General features: G+C 38.1%; 1 protein-coding gene across 4 annotated transcripts in view; it reads left to right on the forward strand.

The window, feature by feature from the left end:
- c5h8orf34 (chromosome 5 C8orf34 homolog) overlaps positions 1-23,978 on the forward strand; it is a 446,834-nt gene that overhangs the window by 299,427 nt on the left and 123,429 nt on the right. For 3 of the 4 annotated variants that reach the window (XM_039754615.1, XM_039754617.1, XM_039754619.1), the window contains exons 8-10: positions 4,998-5,133; positions 18,191-18,276; positions 19,438-19,511. In XM_039754615.1, coding sequence (XP_039610549.1) covers positions 4,998-5,133; positions 18,191-18,276; positions 19,438-19,511 — 296 coding nt within the window. The remainder of the gene's footprint in view (positions 1-4,997; positions 5,134-18,190; positions 18,277-19,437; positions 19,512-23,978) is intronic. The other variant, XM_039754616.1, reaches the window with a different exon arrangement.

Genomic DNA, 23,978 nt, shown 5'->3' on the forward strand with positions numbered 1-23,978 from the left:
AGTCAGTCAGTGAGTGAGTGAGTGAGTGAGTGAGTGAGTGAGTCAGTGAGGGCTTTGCCTTTTATTAGTATAGATTACCTGTTGTCTTTTTTGTACTTTCTTTAATATTTCCCGTTTCATTTCTTATCATATTGTCTTAATACCTCATTAATTACTTAATAGCTTATTTCTGAGCATATTCATAGCATATTAGAGGATATATGGTTTTTCAGGTAAGGTTTCTTACTTTTGTCTTTACCTGTCTCAACCAGCATTTCTCCCCTGGCTTGTGTTGAAAGTTGTGTTTCTTGTCAGTGTTGTCTAATTTTATGTCATTTATTTCTATTAATGTTTATTTTGTACATTATTCTTTGTGTTTATGTCTCATTGGTTCAGTGGCTTGTTCCCCAAGGGGCGGAGCCACCTGTCAATCATTACCAGGAACTGCCCTCAACCCTCTATATTGGAGGGCCTTCCATAGTTCCTGGCAGTTCATTTCAAACTAGATACAGCGTGGAGTGTTTCTTGTGTATTGCCGTGCCTTTTCACTTTTGCATTTTCCCACATTTTTTTTAGAACTGTGCTCTGTTTTCAACTTCGCCTTTGGATTCTATTTTGGGACTTTGTTTGCTGTGAATTGCCTTGCCTTCACAGACAAATTCCATTTGGTCTCTTAACTCTTTGAGGGCTGAATATTTTTACCAAAAAAACTCAGTGATTTCATACATAAATCTACATAAAACGTCTGTTGCTGTGCTCTGTGGCTGCTGTTGGCACCTGTATGGTGTCTCAGGCAGCAGCAGTTGTATGAGGGTGGCTTGATAGCCAGCAGAAATGCACAGTAGGCTGGCTGCCTGGCTGTCGTCTTACGGAAGGTGGGCGCTGGTGGCAGTCGTAGTGCAATGCAATCTGGTTTGTACCTCTTGTCATTGTAAGTAGTGGTCCTCCCAGGCAAACATTGCTGTAGGTGCATCAGCCACATGAACGTGTCCAGCACCACGATCAGCTGATGCTGGTACCTCGCTTCATTTTTGGTCTACATCTCCAAATCACTTGCGTTATAATCAGAGTCTGATTCAGTAATAATATGCAAAATGTCGTACACGGAGTATTTTGCTTTGCACATTTGCTTTGGTCTCTCGTCAGATGTCGATGCAATTTTAGAGGTTGTTTGCTCTTTGCTACTCATATATATGTGCAAGGAATCAACGGCAAATCAACGAAGCTACCCTTCCCTTTAGCAAAGAGAGCTGAACTAAAACATAATGGCAAGTTTTGTGAAAGTTTACAGCTGATTACTGTCATCTACCCCTGAATTTCGACAAAAATCAACATCCGCCCTGAAAGAGTTAAGAGCTTCTTGGATTGCTGAACCTTTGTTAAAATAAATCATTTATTTTATAAAGATTCTTTTAGACCCTTTTTGTAAGTAGTTGGGGGTTTTTATGGTAATTCCGCCCTAGTGGACAACTTTTGAAAGAATTTTTGGATCTTCTGTGCTTTTGGAACTCCTAAGCCCTTGTGAGTGTTCATCAGGCAAATCTTTATACTTAATCAAGGGTCTGTTTCAGGATTCTGCTCCATAGTAAAGAAGATGACAGGCAACTCAATTGTAACTGTTATCTGTAAGAAAAAGTAAAAATGGACAAAAGCAAGAGGTGATGTGGCACCCACCTCAGCATTTGGGCTCGGCATATTAATCTCCTTAGCCATAAAATGGATCTTGGGTGATGCACCAAACTTATCAAGAATGTTCCATGGCCATGTGTTTGAAATAAAAAAAAATGCTTTAAAAATAATAGAGTAGCTACTAGTTTTTTAGAAAAAAGCTTCATTTGGGTGCACCATATTACAGTTCATGTGATTTTTCATTAACATTATTTTTAAAATAAGAGACAGTAATGTACCAGTCTACTCTATATGCGTATATGTTTTGACATATATCTTTGGTATAGCATATATCTGCTTGTTGGCAAATTTATATTTCTGTTTAGTCCTGAATAATTCTTGACATTATTGCTTATATTTTATATTATTAAACACTGACACCAATGTAATCATTTTTTTATTGTCAATATTCAATGTCTTGTCCAGTATAATAGTGTATTAAATAATGGCAAACTGTGTAAACAATTATTGTATATTTTAGTATATTGTCAATGATTTAAAGATGAAATTTACCATTGAAATACATTTTTAAATATACTTTTTAAATCAATTGATGAAGTGTGTTTTTGTAGGCAATTCACAGATTGTTTTTATTTAAGGATTATTACATGTTAGACTGATATGCTTTGCTGGCATCTTCTCAACCAAACCACCAAGATCCTGTGAAGGACTACAAAGAGAACTATATTTAAATATTATTGCATCCTAATGGCTTTTTGAAAGTGTTACTTCAGAAAGTCATAATCTAATTTCTCTTGCATGATTACTTTTATTGTGATTTAAAATAAAATAGTTATAGCTCAATTAAATGAAATGGGTATGTAGCATAGTTTTTTAAGCTAAACCTTTATGAAGGCAACATGCAAACCTAATTATGCTTACCCACAAATTTATTTTAACAGACTAAGTTAAAATAAGCCAAGTAAATGTAGCACGCAAAGCTGTAAACTGTTTGCATGGTAAAAAGGGCTGATAATAAATGAAGAGCAATGGAAAATTACCTAATGAATGGCCTTAGTAAAGAGGATTTAGGGATCACCAATGTAATACACAATGAATGAAGCTCATCTACCTCTCACACATTCATTCCAGCTTGTTTAGTCAAAATCTGTTATTTATGACTCAGTGGAAAAATCTCTTCATATTTGAGAGACAGACAGAGAATTCTATTGACAAAAAAAAATTATAATATGGTCTGTCTAAAGTCAGGATCTCTCCACTCCGACCTTGGAAAATGAATCACTATGTCCTGCACACTAATTTAGTAGCCAGTGTGTTAATCCACTATCATTAACAGCTGTGAACTTTAAAGAATTCACCTCCAAACAAACTGATTAATTTTTAGAGACAAACACATCCTTAGAGGTCTCTGCAGGAATACTCTGGGAATCTCTGAAGGCTTTATTAAGAGAACAGATTATTTTATATTTTTCTTATAAAAATAAATTGGACACCAAGAAGGCGTCAGAATTAACCTGCGAAATTACCAGAACAGATCAAGAATATGCCAGGCCTTCGAACGAGGCACTTTATTGGAAAAGACAGGTTCTGCAATCAGAATTTAACCTCTTGACAACAAAAGAAATGGGACAGCTCATCTTTAAATTGTGACATCATTACTATGAACATGGAGAGAAGGTTAATAAGATCTTAGCTCAACAAATCCACAAGCATGGAGTTCACAACACATTAACAGAAATTACCAAGCAAGATGGAGATAAAATCATTGACCATAAAAATATAACCTACACATTTAGGGACTACTATAAGTCCTTATATTCTACACTCTTTAAAGAAGGCAGGATACAATCTAATGAGTTTTTTGATTCATTACAACACCACAGCTACTGTAGATATGGTTTCTGCAGATGACCTGGACAAACCTCTGACACTCTCAGGAATTACTGGATGCTATAAACTCACTCCAAAGTGGGAAAGCAGCAGGCCCTGATAACTACCCAGTGGAATTTCATAAAGCATGTTCAAATAAGTTAGCTCCACTATTATTAACGACATTTATAGAAGCTAGAGACATCAAAATTGTACCTCAGACTTTTCACCAAACATTAATTACTGTCTTTCCAAAGAAAAAAAATGACTTATTTCATGTGTGTATAATATAGACCAATTTTACTTCGGAATAATGATGTTAAGATACTCCCCAAAGTTCTAGGAAGAAGGAATGAGAAAGTGATTAATTTTGTAATATTACAAGAGCAGGCTGAATTTATTAAAGGCAGACACTTTGCTTCCAACCTTCTGCGTCTGTTTAATGTAATGTACTCACTCATATAATCTAATACACAAGATCTTTACTTATCTTTGGACACAGAAAAAGCATTCACCAGGGTTGAATGGGACAACCTATTTACCCATACTGCACACATTTGGGTTTGTGCATAGATAAAACTACTTTATGCCAGTCCAGAAGCCTCTGTCTACATTAACATCATTATCTCAAAATACTTCAAACTAGAATGTGGTACTCAACAAGGATGCCCCATATCACCATTGCTTTTTGCAGTTGCCATTGAACCATTGGCCATTCCCTTTCAAAATGCATTGAGATTAGAAGGATTAACAAAGAAAGACTTGAACGTAAAATATCACTCTATGCAGATGACATGATACTGTAGAGTATATATCAGACCCACAAACATACTAATAGTCCTTAATGCACTAGCAGAATTTCAAAAGATAGGACAAAAAAATCAGTTTGAATAAAAGTGTGTTTTTTTTCCACTGAACTCTCTAACGCACAATACTAGACTGAACATCTATTCATTTATTTCTAATTTATTTCTAATTTCAGAATTTATTTATTATATCAACAGTTTAAATATCTAGAGTTAAACATTACAAGTAAAAATAAAGATTTTTTTCAACAATGCTTTGCTATCAGCTTGGAAAAAAATTAAACAAGATGTGAACAGATGGTATACCCTCCATCTCACCTTAGCAGGGAGAATCAATGCTCTCAAAACGAACATTCTTCTCAAGCTTCTTTTTCTGTTTCAGAGCATCCATATGTACATTAACAAATTGTTCTTTAAGAAATTAGACTCAACTATAACCTCATTTATACATCCACTCCTTCAAAAAGTTACTCTACCCAGACTTAACGGAGAAGGTGGCATTGGGCCTAAGATACTGTTGTGTTTATAATTATTTTATACAATATATGCCCAAAAAGTATGTTTTCAAAGTAAAAGTATTTACTGTAGCTTGATCTGAAGCTCCAAGAGTTTATTTCTGTATGATATATGCTTATTTTTGTAAGTAAGTGTTTACGCATTGCTGCTTAATTTAATAATAACCAACAGCTTTTCTTCACTTTCGTCTTTTTACAGAGGATCTTGATGATTTGAGAATGGAGGGAGTAACAAGTCTGGCACCTTCGGGAAGCAAGTTTAGCCAAGGCCGTAGTGCTTATTGTCCTGAACCACAAGCCAAAGTTACACTTAATATCTGCTCAAGGTGTGCCAGGTAATATCTATTTTTACCATTCCATCAAAATCAACACTTAATACAAAATCATGAATAGTAGAAACTCAAATTTCCTTCAAGGTTCAGCATTAATTTGTGAAGCTGGTTAACCACACTTGCTCAATGTAGTGCTGATCTACTCTGCACGTCATTGACATGTAAATGCAAATGCAAATGGACTAAAATCTACCTGACCTGAATTTTTAGTGTAAAATAAACTGACAACTAAGTGTTCCATATAATAAATACTAGAACAAAGTTAACAAAAAAATCACTGCAGAAAATGCAAGAAAGAAGTCATAATTTATTTTGAAAAAAGAAGACGATACACGCCCTGCGGTGGGATGGCACCCTGCCCGGGGTTTGTTTCCTGCCTTGTGCCCTGTGTTGGCTGGGATTGGCTCCAGCAGACCCCCGTGACCCTGTAGTTAGGATATAGCGGGTTGGATAATGGATGGATGGAAGACAATACAAATTTCTTTCCCGAATAAAAAATTACACTTTATACATATTCACCTGCATCTTTACTTGTTAAAGATTCTCCTCTCACGGAAGATCTTGCATGCAGCAGATAGTGATGAAAATTAAAGAGAAGTATGTTTGGGGAAAAAGAGAATATGTTCTTTATAGGAAATGTCTGTATAACCTGAAATTAATTATAAATTCACATATTTGAATCAGATATCTCGATGTATTGTGAAAAACATTTGGACGACCTATGGGAACTGCTCACTTGTTAACTGATCCCACTAGACAGACAGATTGGCCTTACCTTGTTCATATACATATTTGTTTTTTTAATGTACTGTATGCTTGAGTTGTTGTTATGCACAGAATTCTCAGGATTAAAGTATCTTTTAAAACTAGAAATGCACTTTCTGGTTTTGAAATAGGAGTATCTGATGAGTTCAGAGATTCATGTGATAGCAATTATTTCATTATATCATATATACAGTGCAATGTACATAAAAATGTGAATGCCCTCTAGTGTGAATCACAAGATTCAAGTTTTTAACATTTTAACATAGATTAAAATATGACTCCCTTAATCTGCCCTTTAGGCTGGCTACTGGCTATGTGCAGTTTGCCCTTTCTTTGTTTTTTTCCCCCACATTCTCCATTAGATTAATCAATAACTTTAAATTAGCCCTGTATTGATGAGAGTGGGTGCATGTGTACACACTCTTGTGCCATGCCCAGGGTTTGTTTCTGCTTTGCACGCATTACTGGATGGAATCTGTCCAGTTCAGGGTTATGGGATGTTTGGGCCTATGACATTAATAACTGGCACAAGGCAGAAATTAGCAACATATCAGTTCATATCTATCCACACATACATCAGGTAAATTTTAATGAAACCAGTTGACTTAATTGTATGTCTTTGGACTGTGGCAGCAAACCATAACTGCATGACCATGGGAAGAAAATAGAAATTCAACTTTATGACACGCTGTGTCACTGATTAGGGATTTTAATAATTTAAAAAATTGTTCTAGTGCATACCTGACATATTAACAGGGGCCGATATGACTAGGGATTGCATGATAGCACACATGTGCTATCTCGTTGAACAAGCAATTACCAACTTGAGGCACGTTAACTGACGTTAGCTGAGATGGCAGTCGGTGCAAGGGGTGAGTTGGAAAAAAAAGCAAAATGAAAAAGGAAAGAAACTAAAAAGAAATGGAAAGCTTGTGAATTAGTGATTGAAAAAAACAAAATAAGAAGCCGAGAGAAAAAATGGAGCCAAAAGGTCTGTGTCTTTATTAAAATGGTGTGCCTTCTGCGAGAACAGATTCAAAATCGTGACAGCAAGGAGCAGGAGAGAGGCTGACATGGGGAAAGCTCGCAGCAGGTACCAACTGAAGTTGGCAGAGAGTGTGAAAGTCCAAGAGTCCAGAATTTGGATGCAGTTTAATCTACTGGTGAGAAGCAGAGGAGACATTCTGGTGTCAAGTGGAACTATGGGCTAGAATATCTGTGGCAAGAGGCATGAGGATGAAGTGGACTGAGCGATCGAAGAATGGCTAGTGGCATTATCAGTCATGGGGTGATGGAGTCGGTCATGAGTCAGTCCAGGGATATTGCTGAGATGCTTGTTGCTCTGAGGAAGATATGTGGGACATCAATTTTTCCAAGTAATTTTAATGGTGTTTTATTTATTTCACATATTTAATTCACTCTTGATGATTGTTTTACCATAGACTGACCTTGCTGATTTTGCATAATGAAACTTGTTTTGAAATAAATAAATATGCACCTTTACACTTTTTGGCACCTTACTCTGTTGTTGATGTCCTAACATGAATGGTGTCCATGGCTGTGGACGCTGTGGCATCACAGACTTGGAAGGCACTACCTTGAATAGTAGACTGGGCAGTTTTACTATAAGGTGACATGTCATGAAGCGCAACAGCCAAGATCACACCACATGAATTTTCATTAAAATGAGGATATTTTACATAAAAAAATACAATGAAATAAGAATTCTAAGTAAGTGGGTCATTAAAATAAAAATAATCCACTAAAAGCAGAATCACTTGTAACAGCTTTATCTTTTCCAGTTTCAGTTTTTTTGGCACATATACTTCAGCAGCTGTCAGTCTAAGGAAATCGACACACATGGCCTCTGGCTGATCTTTTTCAGCAGCACATTAGCCAGGTAGACATTTTATCCCATTCTCAGTTACCAATGCACTCCTGTTGCCCTTCTAGTAAATTACTCCCTCATCTGCTTAAAAGTTCACTATCTTACACCCAGCTCAAAGCTCTGAGTGCTTCTAGGAGTTGACATTTTTACATAGTTTAAACAAATCAACTGAGAGAAATCCATCTGTCTCCAAAAGAGAAAATGCCTGCAGGTTTATTCTTTTTTTCCTATTTAACAAGAGACAATTTTGGTAAATTATTATTTCAAACCCTGAGCTTGTTTCCAGGAGCCATTTAATTCACAAAATTGCTCTAAATGGAATGAAACAAAGTATCATGCATTTTAGTAATGTTTAGTAGCTAGTTTTGTAGAAGGCGCTCAACATTCATTAGAAATGATTTAAGTGGAATTGAACAGAACACTGTATATACAGTGGATTCAGACAGTTTTGAGACCACTTCACTTTCCACACACTTGTTGTAGATTTTATTTTTTTAATGAATGCATTTTCCATGTAGTTCCCATTAATCTACACTCAAAACCCATAATGGCAATGTGAAAACACATTTTCAGAAATATTTGCAAATTTATTAAAAAACAAAAACTATAATCTTTCATTCTTATAAATCTCCAGACCATATTTCAGTACTTTGTAGAAGCCCCTGTGGCAGCACTTACAGCTTTGAGTCATTATGGGTAAGTTTGTACAAGTTTTGCACACTTGGATTTGGTCAGTTTATACCCTTCTTCTTTTCAAGATTCATTAGATTGAATGGGAAGCGACTTTAAACTGCCATCTTCAGGTCTTTCCACAGATGTTCTCAGGGTTAAAGTCTCAGCTTTGGTTGGGTCATTCACAGACAGTCAGAGACTTGTCCTGAAGCCACTGCAGCATTGTCTTGGCTGTATGCTTCGGGTTATTGTCAATCTGGAAAATGAACCATCACTCCAGTTAACAGACCTGTACATTATGGATCTTGTATTTATCAGGGACATTAATTCTGGCCAGTGTCCCAATCCCTACTTCAAGAAGCACCACCATAGCATGATGCTGCCACCACCATGTGTCACCATAGGGATGGTATTTGGCAAGTGATGAGCAGTGCCTGGTATTCTCCAGACATAATGCTTGGACTTCTGCCACAAAGAGTTCAATTTTTGTTTCATCAGATCAGAGCATCTTCTTCAAAATGCTCTCAGAGTCATTTAAACTATCATATGTCTTTTAGTCAAGAGTGGCTTTCATCTAGCCTGATTGATGGAGTTTTGTTGAGATGGTCATCCCTCCAACAGACTTTACCATCTCAGCAGGGGACTTCTGAGGCTCTGTTAGAGTGCCATTGTTTCTCGGTCACCTCCTTGACAAAGGCCTGTCTTGCCCAGTTACTCAGTTTGGCCAAATTGCCAACTCTAGAAAGATTCCAGCTGGTTCCAAACTTCTTCCATTTCACAATTATTGAGGCCACGGTGCTTCATGGAACATTCACAGATTTAAAATTGTGTTATACCCTTGCCCTGATCTACTCCTAACCACAATTTGTTCACTGAGTTCTAAAGAGAGTTCCTTCGACTACATTACTTGGTCTTGGTCCTGACACGCAATGTAAATTGTGGGCCTTCAGTTCAGTTTGCCACAGGTGGACTCCAATAAGGTTCTAGGAACATCTCAAGAATAATTCAAGCAAACAGGATGCACCTGAGAACCATTTAGAGTGTCACAGCAAAGGGTCTGAGTACAGTACTTCTAGAAAAGAGAGGTTTCTGTTTTTATTTTTTTTAATAAATTTGCAAACCTGTCTGAAAATGTTTCCACTTTGTGGTTATGGGTTCATGAGTGTAGGTTGATGGGCAGACATGGAAAAGTTATCTGTCTATTATAATAAAAAAAAAATCTTGGGTCAAGACACTTTGATGTCCCATAAGAGACACTTTAATGTCCCACGAGACAAGGCAGTGAGACAAAAGGACAGCTGTTGTACAGGCTTTTAAATAATTGACGCACAGCGCTACAAGCAGAACACGCAGCACACAGCAGCAACAAGCCAGCAGCTGATCTGACCGCCTCGACTTAGCGTGTGTTCCGGGCCAACCTTCACAACGTGAGCGGAAGAGACACGAAGTGGCTGGCACGTAAAGAGCCCGGGGATGTTATAGTGAAGTGAGCAAGGGGCAAAGCCCCCTAGTCCATTTAAATTAAATCTACAACACACTAAAGTATGTAGCAAGTGAAGGGGTCTGAATCCATTGTATATACCTTTATAGCCAGATGTTACTTGGAATAGTGTGCGAATTGACACTGCCAAGGAATAGAATTGGGCAGCTACAGAACTATAATGAAGGGGACTACTGTATGAAGGTGATTGCTAGTGTGACCGGTGAGTGTGCAGTGAAACTTGATAGCATAGAAAAAATCTACTACTAAAAAGTCCTGTATGCACAATAATTGAAAATGTGAAAGTTATTATTAACTATTCAGCAAATAGAAAGTGGACTTCCATCAGCTGACTAGATCCATATAGGTTACTTTTATTATCCGTTTCCTCCCACTCCATCCCCTATGTGGGTTTCATATACAAAGTTTAAGTCCTGTCTACTAAGGGAGGATTTCATTTTTATTGGCATAGGGGCTCACTGTTTCCCTTTTCCTGATGCTGGTCTATTCCCCCAAACATGGAGTGTCAGGGTTTGCCTTTTGTGATTGTAGAATTAGCCCTCTGTTACAAAATGTGATTCCCCAAACCATGTACATGGTTTTACAATGATGTCCTGAAAGCAGTGACTCAGAGTAATAAAACAGGCATATTTCTATGGATAAAGGGCTTTTCATCTTTAGGGAGATTTACTTTAAAGTGTCTTAATAATTTTTTCATGATGATATATAAAGATGTCAACTTCAATATTGAGACTTGGGAAAAAGAATCAAAACAGAGGGCAATCAGTGCTTTCCACGCTGTGCATCATTTTTCAGTTTAGAAGTGCATGCTGTAATTTGCCTCAGAAAATATACTTTAAATGTAATAGTAATATAACAGAATAATTACAAGGAAACTAATGCTTTAAATGCGTGTTTGTGGTTTTCAGAGTGAAAGTTATTTATTGATTAAAGATGGTCAGTTTCTGAGAGTGTGTATTTGTCAAATATGTGCACTGTAGTATAACACATGAAAAACTTAGACTCCACTGAGCTGTGAATGTGGTCTGGTTGGATGACTGCTAATAAGAGGTCTGGGAAAATAATGGGGTCCAAAAATCCCTGCATGCCACCTAGCAATAATGCCGGTGTGCTGTGAATGCAAGCTCAGCGATTGCTAGCATCTGTAAACACACAGAAAAAATTTACCAAGCCACTAGCCTGACTAGGCCATCACAAAGTCTCACGTACATTGTCCAGTCCATCTCCTTCTATCCTCACAAACCAAATTAATTACCATATGCTTTTCAAAAGAGGATGGTTGAGAAGACTTCATTGTGGAGTGGTTTATACTGTCTATATCAAAATAAAAAAATAGATACTTAACAGGTGCTGCCTTTGACAGTTTCCAATTTTAATAAATGCATTAGGGAATGAAGGTTCTCTGTTGAAGTCATCTTTGTTTCAAAAATGTACCCTGGAGTGTTATAATACCAGCATTCTCCGTCACCTAATAAGGGCTTAAATGGCTATACTCAATTTTAAAATCAAATTTAGTAAGAGGCTTTATTCTGTAATTGAGCAGTATTAATATAGAATATACTGTATGTACAAATCCTCTTTAATTCAGAATGAATTTGATTGTGCTTGATCAGTGCACAAGTACAATATACCAACTGGTATAGTGCTAGCATTTTGTTGGCAGTGATTAGGGTAAGCCTCAATCTGCAGCAGTGTTGTGTGGTAATGCAGTAAAAATAAGTTGTCACTATACTTGAGAATGATTTACAAATATTTCTACTTTATTTGAATGTGAAATTTTCTCTCTGTCAGTACATTTTCAAGCACCAATGGCTACTTGTACAATGTATTTTGCTAGGCACATTTGTTACTGCAATATTAAACCAGAAAGCAAATGGGCTACGTAAACACACACAATGCTGTACTCTGTCAATTATCTAAAATACATGCTTCCTCTGTGCTAGGAAAATGTATTTCTATGAAAAGTCTGGGTCAATTTTCAAATGTGCATCGCTGGCACTAACACCCAGGCATCAATACAGTCATTCTAAGAACATCTCATTGCAGTGTGTAGAATGGGGCAAGGTGGGACGCTGGTGATGCAGAGCCCCAGTCTCATTCATTGTCAGAATTTGATGCTGACTTCAACCACCAAAAGGAGCAGAGCTGGATGTTTGGGGTGGGGCTGAGCGTTGGAGACACACAATCATAGTCTTAGTTATTTGCACAGCTAATACTGCTGCATTTAGTCTGTATCCTCTCTGAAGCCTGTCAGACATGGTGGGGCTAATCCACAGGCTACAGTAAGGTGTAGTTGGGTGTTCACGTGCTGTGGTTGACTCACCTTGTTATGTGTGATGCTCATATGTCTTCTCACATTATCCTGGACATTAAGGCAACAAAGGCAGTAGCGCCTCCAGAAAATGTTCAGCATTCAAAAGTCAGGCCAGGTTTTTAGGGGGCACACCAAAGTCCGCAGCAAAGCTGTCCAGTTACAGTATACTGTGGGTGATGACAGTAATGGTTGTCCTTAATTAACCTGCTTAAATAGTTTGAGTCCAAATAAATTAAATTAATGAACTGTTGAAACTATATCCTACATCATTTAGCTTTGAAAATGAATGGACAATGTAACTTGAATTCAAATGAGCCTCCAATTTAGTTTCTGTAATTGTAAATTTATTTATGAATGCTAAATATTCAAATGTACACTGTAATAAAAAATGAAAGCATATTTAATTTCATTTATACTTTGTGTTTGTAATCCCTCGCTATATCGCGCTTCGACTTTCGCAGCTTCACTCTATCGCAGATTTTATATGTAAGCATATCTAAATATATAACGCAGATTTGGGACAATGGGTCTTTGTACTTCTGGTACATGCTTCCTCAGTTGGTTTGCCCAGTTGATTTCATACAAGGGACACTATTGGCCGAGAAGCTACCCAATCAGAGCACGCAGTTAAGTTCCTGTGTGCTGATTGGCTCTACGACGGAGCATCGAATTCGATTGCGCTGCGTTAACCAGCAAGTCTCGTCTCGCTCATTCAGCATCAACGTGTTTCGCTGTGTAAAGAGTTAACTTTTGTGCTCTTTTGTGTTTTTCTTTGTGCATAGTCAAGCTCTTCATTATGGCTCCAAAACTATCCGTCTTTCATAATGGCTGTAATATATGTGATATCGGAGACTCTCAATATCTTTAAAATAATATTTAGGTTTTACTATATATAAACAGTGTGTTTACATACATAATTTCAATGAATCTTACCTAATATCTAAGAGAATACAAAGGGTTTATGCTGTATAACTGTGCAGGAAATGTTTATAAGAGTGTGGGAGAGTTTATAAGGGCTTAAAATATATAGAAAATTAACCATATAAACATATGGTTTTTACTTTGCGGATTTTCCAGAATCCCCCGCGATAAAGGATAAAGGGATCACTGTATATATACATCTACTCTCTCTCTCTCTCCCTCTATATATATATATATATATATATACATATACATAAATAAATATACTGTATATATATAAAATCCTAAGCCTAAAAGTGCAACGGTGACATTTTTAGGTCACTTTTTTGTCACCCTTTAAATCAGGATTATTTTAAAACCTACATATACATGTTTGGTATCATTCTTTTCGAACTTTAATGTGATGTTGTTAGATTTTCAGATTCGTATTCCATTTTTAAATTATAAACTAAAAAATATCAAGAACTCGCGAGACAAGACTTTCTACCAAGAGATTTAACCACGCCCAGGGCCGGAAATAAAAGACAAAGATTTAGGACAGCTGCTGTACAGGCTTTTAAAGGTTCAAAGCGCCATGCGCGGTGCAGATCTTGCGGCACGGCAGCAGCAGCAGCAAGCCAGCAGCTGATTGAGCAAAGAGGAGGTAAAATAAAATCTGTATTTTTTTTCCCATTATATAACCGTTTAAGAGGAGGTTTGGAAGGGCGAGCACATCTCCTTGGTTTGCGTTTAGCCCCCCTCTTCACAACGCAAGCGGCAGAGACACGAAGTGGCTGAAGTGTAGCACAGGCTGGGGAGGTTGGCAAGTCAAGCAAGCAGGGGGCGAACCCCCTATAATAATAACTTTTCATTTACAAATTTCACTAATATTCTGGCCGCAACTGGGGTTTGGGTGCTGAAGGTGCCAGGGGGCCTTGCCCCGCAAATATATATATATATATATATATATATATATATATATATATATACATACACAGTTAGGTCCATAAATATTTGGACAGAGACAACTTTTTTTAATTTTGGTTCTGAAAGTTACCGCAATGAATTTTAAATGAAACAACTCAGATGCAGTTGAAGTGCAGACTTTCAGCTTTAATTCAGTGGGTTGAACAAAAAGATTGCATAAAAATGTGAGGCAACTAAAGCATTTTTAACACAATCCCTTCATTTTAGGGGCTCAAAAGTAATTGGACAATTGACTCAAAGGCTATTTCATGGGCAGGTGTGGGCAAGTCCATCGTTTTGTCATTATCAATTAAGCAGATAAAAGGCCTGGAGTTGATTTGAGGTGTGGTGGTTGAATGTGTAAGATTTTGCTGTGAACAGACAACATGCGGTCAAAGGAGCTCTCTATGCTGGTGAAAGAAGCCATCCTTAAGCTGCGAAAACAGAAAAAACCCATCCAAGAAATTGCAACAATATTACGAGTGACAAAATCTACAGTTTGGTACATCCTGAGAAAGAAAGCAAGCACTGGTGAACTCAGCAACGCAAAAAGACCTGGACGTCCACAGAAGACAACAGTGGTGGATGATCGCAGAATCATTTCCATGGTGAAGAGAAACCCCTTCACAACAGCCAACCAAGTGAACAACACTCTCCAGGGGGTGGTGTATCGATATCCAAGTCTATCATAAAGAGAAGACTGCATGAAAGTAAATACAGAGGGTGCACTGCAAGGTGCAAGCCACTCATAAGCCTCAAGAATAGAAAGGCTAGATTGGACTTTGCTAAAGAACATCTAAAAAAGCCAGCACAGTTCTGGAAAAACATTCTTTGGACAGATGAAACCAAGATCAACCTCTACCAGAGTGATGGCAACAAAAAAGTATGCAGAAGGCCTGGAACAGCTCATTATCCAAAGCATACCACATCATCTGTAAAACACGGTGGAGGCAGTGTGATGGCTTGGGCGTGCATGGCTGCCAGTGGCACTGGGACACTAGTGTTTATTGATGATGTGACACAGGACAGAAGCAGCCGAATGAATTCTGAGGTGTTTAGAGACATACTGTCTGCTCAAATCCGGCTAAATGCAGTCAAGTTGATTGGGCAGCGTTTCACGATACAGATGGACAATGACCCGAAACATACAGCCAAAGCAACCCAGGAGTTTATTAAAGCAAAGAAGTGAAATATTCTTGAATGGCCAAGTCAGTCATCTGATCTTAACCCAATTGAGCATGCATTTCACTTGTTGAAGACTAAACTTCAGACAGAAAGTCCCACAAACAGACAGCAACTGAAAGCCGCTGCAGTAAAGGCCTGGCAGAGCATTAAAAAGGAGGAAACCCAGCATCTGGTGATGTCCATGAGTTCAAGACTTCAGGCTGTCATTGCCAACAAAGGTGCTAATCTATTACTGGGCAAATTCATTCATGGGGGACCAATTTAGGAACAGGACCTAATCATCTTCTTTAATCATATTCTTTAATCCTAATACAATAAAGTTAATACTTTGACATGAATTTATATCTATAAGCCCCGTGACTACCATTGAATATTTTACTGAAATGTTTGGATTTTTTTCGCTTCTTAAAAATGAAAATTGTGTTCAATTCTTTGATGCAGTCTTTTGCCGTTGCTATCAGAAACTGAATACATCCTACACTCTGTTTTATGTTCAACACCCACACAAATGGAGATAATTTCAAGATTATCACTTTCTCTTGTTTCCTGTTTTACATTGCAGTGGCAGATAAAGTATTTGTCATATTTTACAATGTTTAGACATATCTGTTCACGCAATGTTAAAATATGATGCCAGAAGTTGATAATCCATATCACTATGGGGTCCAGTCTGTCTTTTGATTTGTTTAAAGGCTGTACAGATAACACAAGAAGGGGTATACAGAAATACATATATTGAGTTTGTGTGTTAACATGTAACAGATTAGTAATGTTCTGGATTTTTTCTGTATTACTTGGGTTGATAATATTGTAGTTCTAAAGCAGGGGGGTGTCCATCTCAGACCCTGGAGGGCCGCAGTGGGTGATAGTTTTCAATCTGGTCACTTTCATAATTAGTAACTAGTTACTACTGTTAATGAAACAGATATCTTGTGCATTTATTATAATTGTATCTGTTTTAGAATTTGTATTTTTTCTTATATCTTAACTAGTACGAAAGATTATTTGTTCCAAAATTAAATGCTAAATGTTAACTGTGTTGAAATACAATGCAAGTGAGCCATTTAATTTTGGCATAGTTTTATTGTGTCATAATTAAAACATATTGACCAAACAATCAGCTGCTTTTTACAATGGCACACAGTTTTATTATCAGCTTAAAATGCAATACAAAATCGTATTACATTTTAATTCATGCCCACAGGTTTCATTCATAACTTAAAAGCAAAGTAGACTTGCTGCTTTTCGCTTAGTGGCCACCCCAAGCATTTTGCATTTCAGTCCAGAACACCCTTTCATTGTATCAAAACTAAATGTCATCAAATGGCCAATCAGCATCAAAAGGTGCGGCAAGCGGTGCTAAAATTAAATGTTTCACTTGCATATGAATTGTATTTCAACATAGTTAAACTGTTGGATTACATTTAATTTTGGTGTGAATAATCTTCCATAAACTAGCAGCCAAACAATAATAAGATGCAAAATGAGTCAGAAAATAACCAGTTTATCTTATCCCCTGGCATCTGTGTGTTCATCACACATTATATGTTTTAATAAAATATTTGAAATGAGAACAGTTAAGGTTTTAGAAATAGTAATCTTCTCCAAACATCAGAGCAGTCTAGATGAGAACAGGCCATTCAGCCCAACAAAGCTCCCCAGTCCTATTCACTTAATTCTTCTAAAATATCATCGAGTGTTGAAAGTCCCTAAAGTGTTACTGTCTACCACACTACTTGAGAACTTGTTCCTTACATTTATGGTTCTGTCTGTTAAGAAAAACATCCTAATATTTGTATGAAATTTACCCTTAACAAATTTCCAAATGTGTCCCCTTGTTGTTGAAGAACTCATTATAAAATAACAGTCTTGATCCTTTTTACTAATTCCCTTCATAATTTTAAACATTTCAGTTATGCCTCCTCCTTTGCTTAAACTGAAAAGGCTCAGCTCTTTTAATCTTTCCTCATAATTCACCTGCTGTAGCCCTACAAGTAGCCTGTTTGCTCTTCTCTGGATTTTTTGCTACCGCTGCTATGTCCTTTTTGTAATCTGGTTGAAAGAAGGAAAATCAACCGTTTTTGAAAATGTCTAGGTTGACTGAATGAAAACACTAACAGGCTGTAGAATTTAATAAACAGCGAGAATTGAGTTCTAAGTAAGAAACTGGATGCAGCAAAAATGGAGCAACTGAGTTTGTGGCTCCACGGTTGTCTGGTCAAATTTTGGCACATTTTACTTTTCATTATTGTTGGCTGGGTTCTTGATGTTACAAGGCAAGTCAACTCTGAATAAGGCAAAGAAAGGGGACCGGGAGCGGCCATTGTGCGTCTCTGCCGTGAAATAAATCGTCTGTTAACGAAAATAAGGAATGCCAAAAGGAGAGGTCAGTTCCGAAAGATCTTTACGGCATAATAGTGAGAACTGCCAAAAAGAAGACATTATTTTCGAAAGTTTGTTAGGGGGCACAGAGCAAAATGAAACATACTTAACATTTGTAAGTACAGTGTTAAGGATGAGCATAGGAAATTTGGGCTTCCTATGTATATCGGAAGTCACAGAAATAGTGAGGAAGGGTTTCCCCTGTCTATATACTGTGTACAGTGTAGGTGGTATACCCATTTCCCCCCCCCCTTGGGTGTTGCAATAGGACATGAAACATACCTAACTTTTGTAAGTACGCTGCAAGGAATGAGCATGCGAAATTTCAGCTTCCCACCTACATGGAAAGTGGGAGAATTAGTGATGTGTCAGTCAGTTTATATGTATAGATAAATGCTTTAAAAAATATAAAAGTTATGTACCTTTTTTTAACTTTTTGCAGTTTTGCTTATTTTATTTATTTATTTATTTTTTTTGATTTATGGAGGCTTCAAGGTGACAGCCTGATGGAGACAAAGGATGATGAAACACAAAGTGCCCGGTCACCTGAGCAGGCTGTGCCAGATATACCATGTGAGTAGTGTAAAATATACAGTTGAATAAAAGTTTAATTTGATGTTGACATTTTACAATAATATTTATATAACTTCCTGAAATTAGTCTGAACATTTTCTCTATGAAGAATTTTAGAAAATGTTATATTGTAACCTTAGTAATCTGATTTTAAAAGAGAACAATACAATTACATATAGAAAGGATACATTTACTTAATAGGACTTGCATAGCTACCTGAATTGCTTTCATTTTCATAGACGTTTTGTTACAGTCGTCTATGTCTGTACTTCGTGACGCTGTGGTTTGTTTCAGATTCTGATGACCCTTTGTGCGTCCTGTTTTTTTCCCTTGAAAGGCCTCCCCTTAATTTTCTCCTTTTCAATCAAGTACATGATTTATTATTTATATGAAAAATGCATGTGGATCAACTTTTTTGATACTTTCAGAATTTTATATATTTTCATTACAAACCTGTGTTACCTTTGCTCAATGTTCCCCTAACATGTCGGAGGATTTCATAACTTTAGTCCAGGGATGTATTTGGTTACTCATCTCAGTGCAGCTTTAATTAATTCCATCTCATTTTGGAGCATGATAACCATATTACTCCTCCTCCTCTCTTATCTTGAATCCCATCTTATTGTTTGGCTAAATTAGCTCAGAAGTCACTCAGAACAGTTTATTATAAAAACTGTGGCATATGCATTAACTCAAAGTCTTTAGCATGCAGTAGTTGGAGTTTTGGGTAGAGTTCAGTCGAATATGAAACAAACAGGATTTCCCTTTTTTTCTGATATTTCTATATGTATTTATCACCCCCCCAAAAAAGCATCCTAAAGACAATTAAGTTTTCTTTTAAAGCCTGTGGAAACACTTTCAAGCCAGTAGGGGGAACCCTTTTCATTGTATTGAGACAACAAAGAATTCTTCTATGTTGAGAACATTTCAAATATAGATGTTGCTGATGTGCTTTGCTTTATAATTTGGTACTGTTGTACACTGGAGTGATGATTTTTGTTTCTATGAATACCTTTAAATATAAAAATTAAAAAATGGATCATATAATTAAAAGCCTTCTCTTGCTTTCTCAGAAATGTCACAATTCCTCTGACTCGGATCATCATCCCGACTTAAACACATTGTATAGCGAGTATTTTTTTTCCCCTTATTTTGGAGCAGGTCCATTGCCTGGAGCAGAGCCTCTGATGGAAGATGATGAAGAATTTGAGAGTGCATCTCAAGTAACAGGGCCTGTAAGTAATCTTAAATTACAGATTAGACTGGGAGAACAATGCATGATTTATTAAACTTTCCATTTGTTTTATCTTTTCTTTTTATAAAACACATCATGTTTTAATGAGTGCTTACATGTTTTGGCAACAAGAAACCAAAATCATTTTGAAATATAGATGTAAATCTTTTTAACAATTCATTTACACATAATACCTATTACATTTTGTTTCTAATGTTTTATGCTAGTAATAAAGTCATTTATTATAATATATTTAGTTATTAAATTCAGCTCATTTATATACAATGTTTGGTTTTCTCATAAGGCATTTGTATAAATCGCCCATTAACATTAATATCTATTAGAATGAGACTTGGAGTAGTATATTGTGGCCCACCAGGCTGCCACTGCCAGCTGAACCCGACACATACATGCGTGGGACACAAGTTCACGGCACACAGGTTTTAGCTTTTCTTCTTCTCTTGTGGGAAACGCCTTCCCGTTCCCCACAAGTATAACACAGTCCCGGCACAAGCACAGCATAATACCATAAGTCTCTTCTGTTATTCCTTTCCTTCTCCTTCTTCACTCCTTGGGTCGAGCTTGGTTGCTCCTCCTCCCGACTCTGGCTCCCCGAGTAGTGGCTCCTGGCTCCTTTTATAACGCACCTGGAAGTGCTCCAGGTGCTTGATTACTCGTTTCTGGCAGCACTTCTGGGTATGGCGGAAGAACTGCCCATAAGGGCTCAGCAGCTCCTGCTGTAGCACCCCCTGGTGGCTCCTGTGGATCCCAACAGGGCTGCACCACACTCCAACTCCCATGCAGTACTGCGGGAGTCTGAGGTACCGCTGCAACCCATGGAGGTTGCCATCTAGCATCCCGGGGGAGGTGACGCTCTGGCCACACTTGCTCCCCCAGTCCTCCCAGCGTGGAGGAGCCCCAGCCAGGCAAGAGCCCCGGCCACACGTTACAATATTTATAATTGTTTTGTAGTATTGTTATGCTACCTTGTATCATGTCCCTGGATAGATCTGTAATTGCAAAATTGAGAATTATGGAAAATAGTTATTAAACAAGTTTTGTCTACCATTTAAGTTTATAATGAGGCATTTGGGAAGTAGGCATTACACCTGAAATTGTACATGTTGCTGCATCACCAAGGGGCCCCACCCAACTGAAATGTTTGGTCTGTGCACAGTAGCAGAGAGTTACATAAAATGATTTCAGACCAGACCTGAGAAAAGTAGTATGTTAGCCAGGGTAGCAAGTGAAGAGAGAGCCCACCCTGAAGAATTCATGGGATAATAAGTCAGGGGCTGCTATAGCTCTTCTCCTAGGTGTTTTACAGGCTAGGGAAACATTTGGTCTGTCCAGTTAGGAAAACGGGCATTCTGATTGTGAGCATGTGCCCACTGTAAAAAACATCAAGATTCCCATGAGTTTCATGACTGGGTTCTGCTGGAAAATGTATGAACTATACAGCCAGGAATTACTTATGAATAGTCAATTAAATCGGTGGCTGCCAAAGCCGAAACTCGCATGGTGACCTTAGGACGTTTTAGGCTAGTGTCAGATTCTGAAAGTGATTCTGAAACCCGGAAGTAACACCATGATGATTGATAAACTCCCAATGCCAGCAAGAACTTCACCCGGGTAGAGCTCATTATGTGAATGACTTTGCAGACAAAGTACTGAGGATTTGTGTTTTTAATTACTGTATGTATATTGAAACAGTCTAACCTACCCCACCGGATAGACAGGGACATATTGTTTAGTTATTTATAAATGTTTTTGATTCTACTGTGATCTCATTCTGTGCTTTGTGCCCCACATACGAGTGTGTCTGAGCCATTATTTACAAACCTAAGAGTAAAGGAAATGAACTAGAAGCAGTTGCTCTGGATAAAACAAACCTATGCCTTTCCTGTGAATTAAACTCTGAGAGCAGGTTGTATTCTTATAAGAGGATTCTCTGCCTACTATTAAACCAAAGCTGAAAACTTTTGTCCAGGTATGAAGAATACAAAAAGTGGCGCTATTTGTTTAAATGTGCAGGATAAACCTATGATGCATGTGCAATGTATGCCTACATTCTTATGTAAAAAATATTGTGAGATGAGAAGAAAAATGAGAAGAGGTTTAAAATGGCTAGTTAATTTCATAGTTAAGTAACAAAGTGGGGTCAGAAACCAGAAACCAAAGAAGCAAACCAAACGAAACTAGCAAACAGATCATTGGGAACAAGAAAGAGATTCCAAGTCAAAATAATCTGAAGCCACACTTAATATGGCATGACAAAGTCAGGCAGCAAGTTTTAGTGTCCTTGCAGGGGGGTCTGTAGTGGTGTTTGTTACTGACTTATATACTTGTTAGGTTTTCTGGAGCGTTGGAACTATCTCCAGTGATCACACCATACAGTCCCAAACTCCATTTTACACAACCTTTGTCAAGCAGTGGCTTTATGGCTTTCCTTCTTTGGAATTCTCGTCATAGGGCTATTGTGGAGGAGGTTGGTGGGAATCTGTTCTTTCTGGCTATTTAATCGATATGAGCTAGAGTATTTTTCAGTTTCTTTGTTGCCTGATGAAGGGGCCTTAGCTGCCTCGAAAACTTGCATTTGTAATCTATTTAGTTAGCCAATAAAATGTGTCATTTCACTCTACTTTCTCCTGTATCAATCTATGGCTAACATGATACAACACTCTACTGATATGAAGGCACTGCAAAAAACAAAGCAGAAAGATTTTCATGCAGGCAAAGGAGAGGTCATTTGTATGCCATTGTGAAAATATATGGGCTGTTATGGAGCCGACACATCTTGTCTCCTGCAGTGCCCACGATTAAACCACCTAGGGCAGCAAGCAAGAATAAAAAAAGAGTAGTGTGAGGTGACAACTGAGGAGGTTCCTCCTGGAGACTAAACAGCAGACAAACCAACAGATGACAATGGAGTCGGATTGTACAAGAAATTATTTTATAAATTCAATCACATGTGCAGGCCAAAGTTAGCACACAGAGGCTAGTCAGCATTTAGAAACCATTAGTCTAGCAGTTTGGAGAATGAATGGGACACCTGCGAAAATAGGCATTGTACTATTCCTGTGTGTTAGAGATGAAATTGAATCCTTTCCTTTCCTTGTTTGGAAACCAAAGAAGGGCCTACACGTGGAGAAGACAGTATAAATACGTGGACAAGCAGCCTAACACTTCGAAGCTGACGGACGAATGAGTGATATTGTCATTCGTCCCGAAAATCCTTTCAGCACAATGATGGAAAATGGCAGACTGTATACATCGAGATCCCACCTTGATAAAAGTATTGCCTTGTGTGGACTTGAACCCGGACACAGACAGACGGACATCGTTGGATCCACCACACACCATTTATTATACAATATTTACAAATCACGTGCACCACAAACCCCAGTGCCTCCAGCACCGTTTCCCCAATGTCTAGGCCTCGCAGTTTCAATGCCTCTCTCTCCTGGCCGCCTCCAGTCATCTCTCCAGCTCCGTCTCTGTTCCACCCGACTTCCGCTATCGACTGAAGGGAGGCGGCCCCTTAAATAGGAACCCAGATGGGCTGCGCACCCGGAAGCCGTCTGGGTGTCCCCTGTCGTCTTCCCCCCAGCACTTCCTGGTGTGGCTGGTGTGCTGGGCTCCAGGGATATTCAGGCACCAGGGCGCTGCCTGGCGGTGGCCACGGGTCCCTACAGGGCTGGGCTTCCAAGCCCTTTACCCGAGGCCCCCAACATAACCAGGGAGGACGCCCCCTCGCGGTCTGGAGGAGGCACAAGCCCTCCTCCGGTCCTCCTGGGCGTCACACTTGCCATAGCTTCCTCCGTCTGTAATGCTGCATAAATCGTCAGTAAAGAAAGCTAAGTTATTTTCTCTTATGTACTTTTTACCGCCGTATCACTATGGAAGGGATATCGCCTTTTAATATCATATCTCTATATAGTCTCTGGTCACTTAAAACACCGCAATTTAAAAGAAATCTTATTCCAATTAGGGAGCTATTGCCTCTAAAGGAAGCAACATCTACAGAAACGTATTCAGTGTTCAAACTCCACAAGTAAGATGAGAAGCAAAGCAACTTTGCCACATTAGGTAGTGCAGTAGAAAAAAAGTTGATACTTTGCCTGGCAATAGAATTCAAAATCGTCATTGACTTATTAAGAAGAACAAAGCATTGAAATGAGTTTCTGATCTGAGCATTGTGGTGTCATTCTGTCATAGACGCTACAGGCAAATTTAACACTGGTAATTATAACTAAGCAAAGTTTGCCCATTTACTTCAGTTCTTGATAATTACACAGTTAGCCGTGTCTGATGGCCAAACATGCATTTCCAGAGGACTCGGTCACTGTTTCAAATTCAGTTTGTACCAGAAATGGCTAGGATTAACTATAGTTTCTAATTGTTACATAATCATTGCTATTCAGTTTGTGCTGTCCTCAGTCAAAAAGTGCAGTGGTTGAGCACTATC

The sequence above is a fragment of the Polypterus senegalus genome, chromosome 5 (assembly GCF_016835505.1).
Source record: "Polypterus senegalus isolate Bchr_013 chromosome 5, ASM1683550v1, whole genome shotgun sequence".
Taxonomy (NCBI): domain Eukaryota; kingdom Metazoa; phylum Chordata; class Cladistia; order Polypteriformes; family Polypteridae; genus Polypterus; species Polypterus senegalus.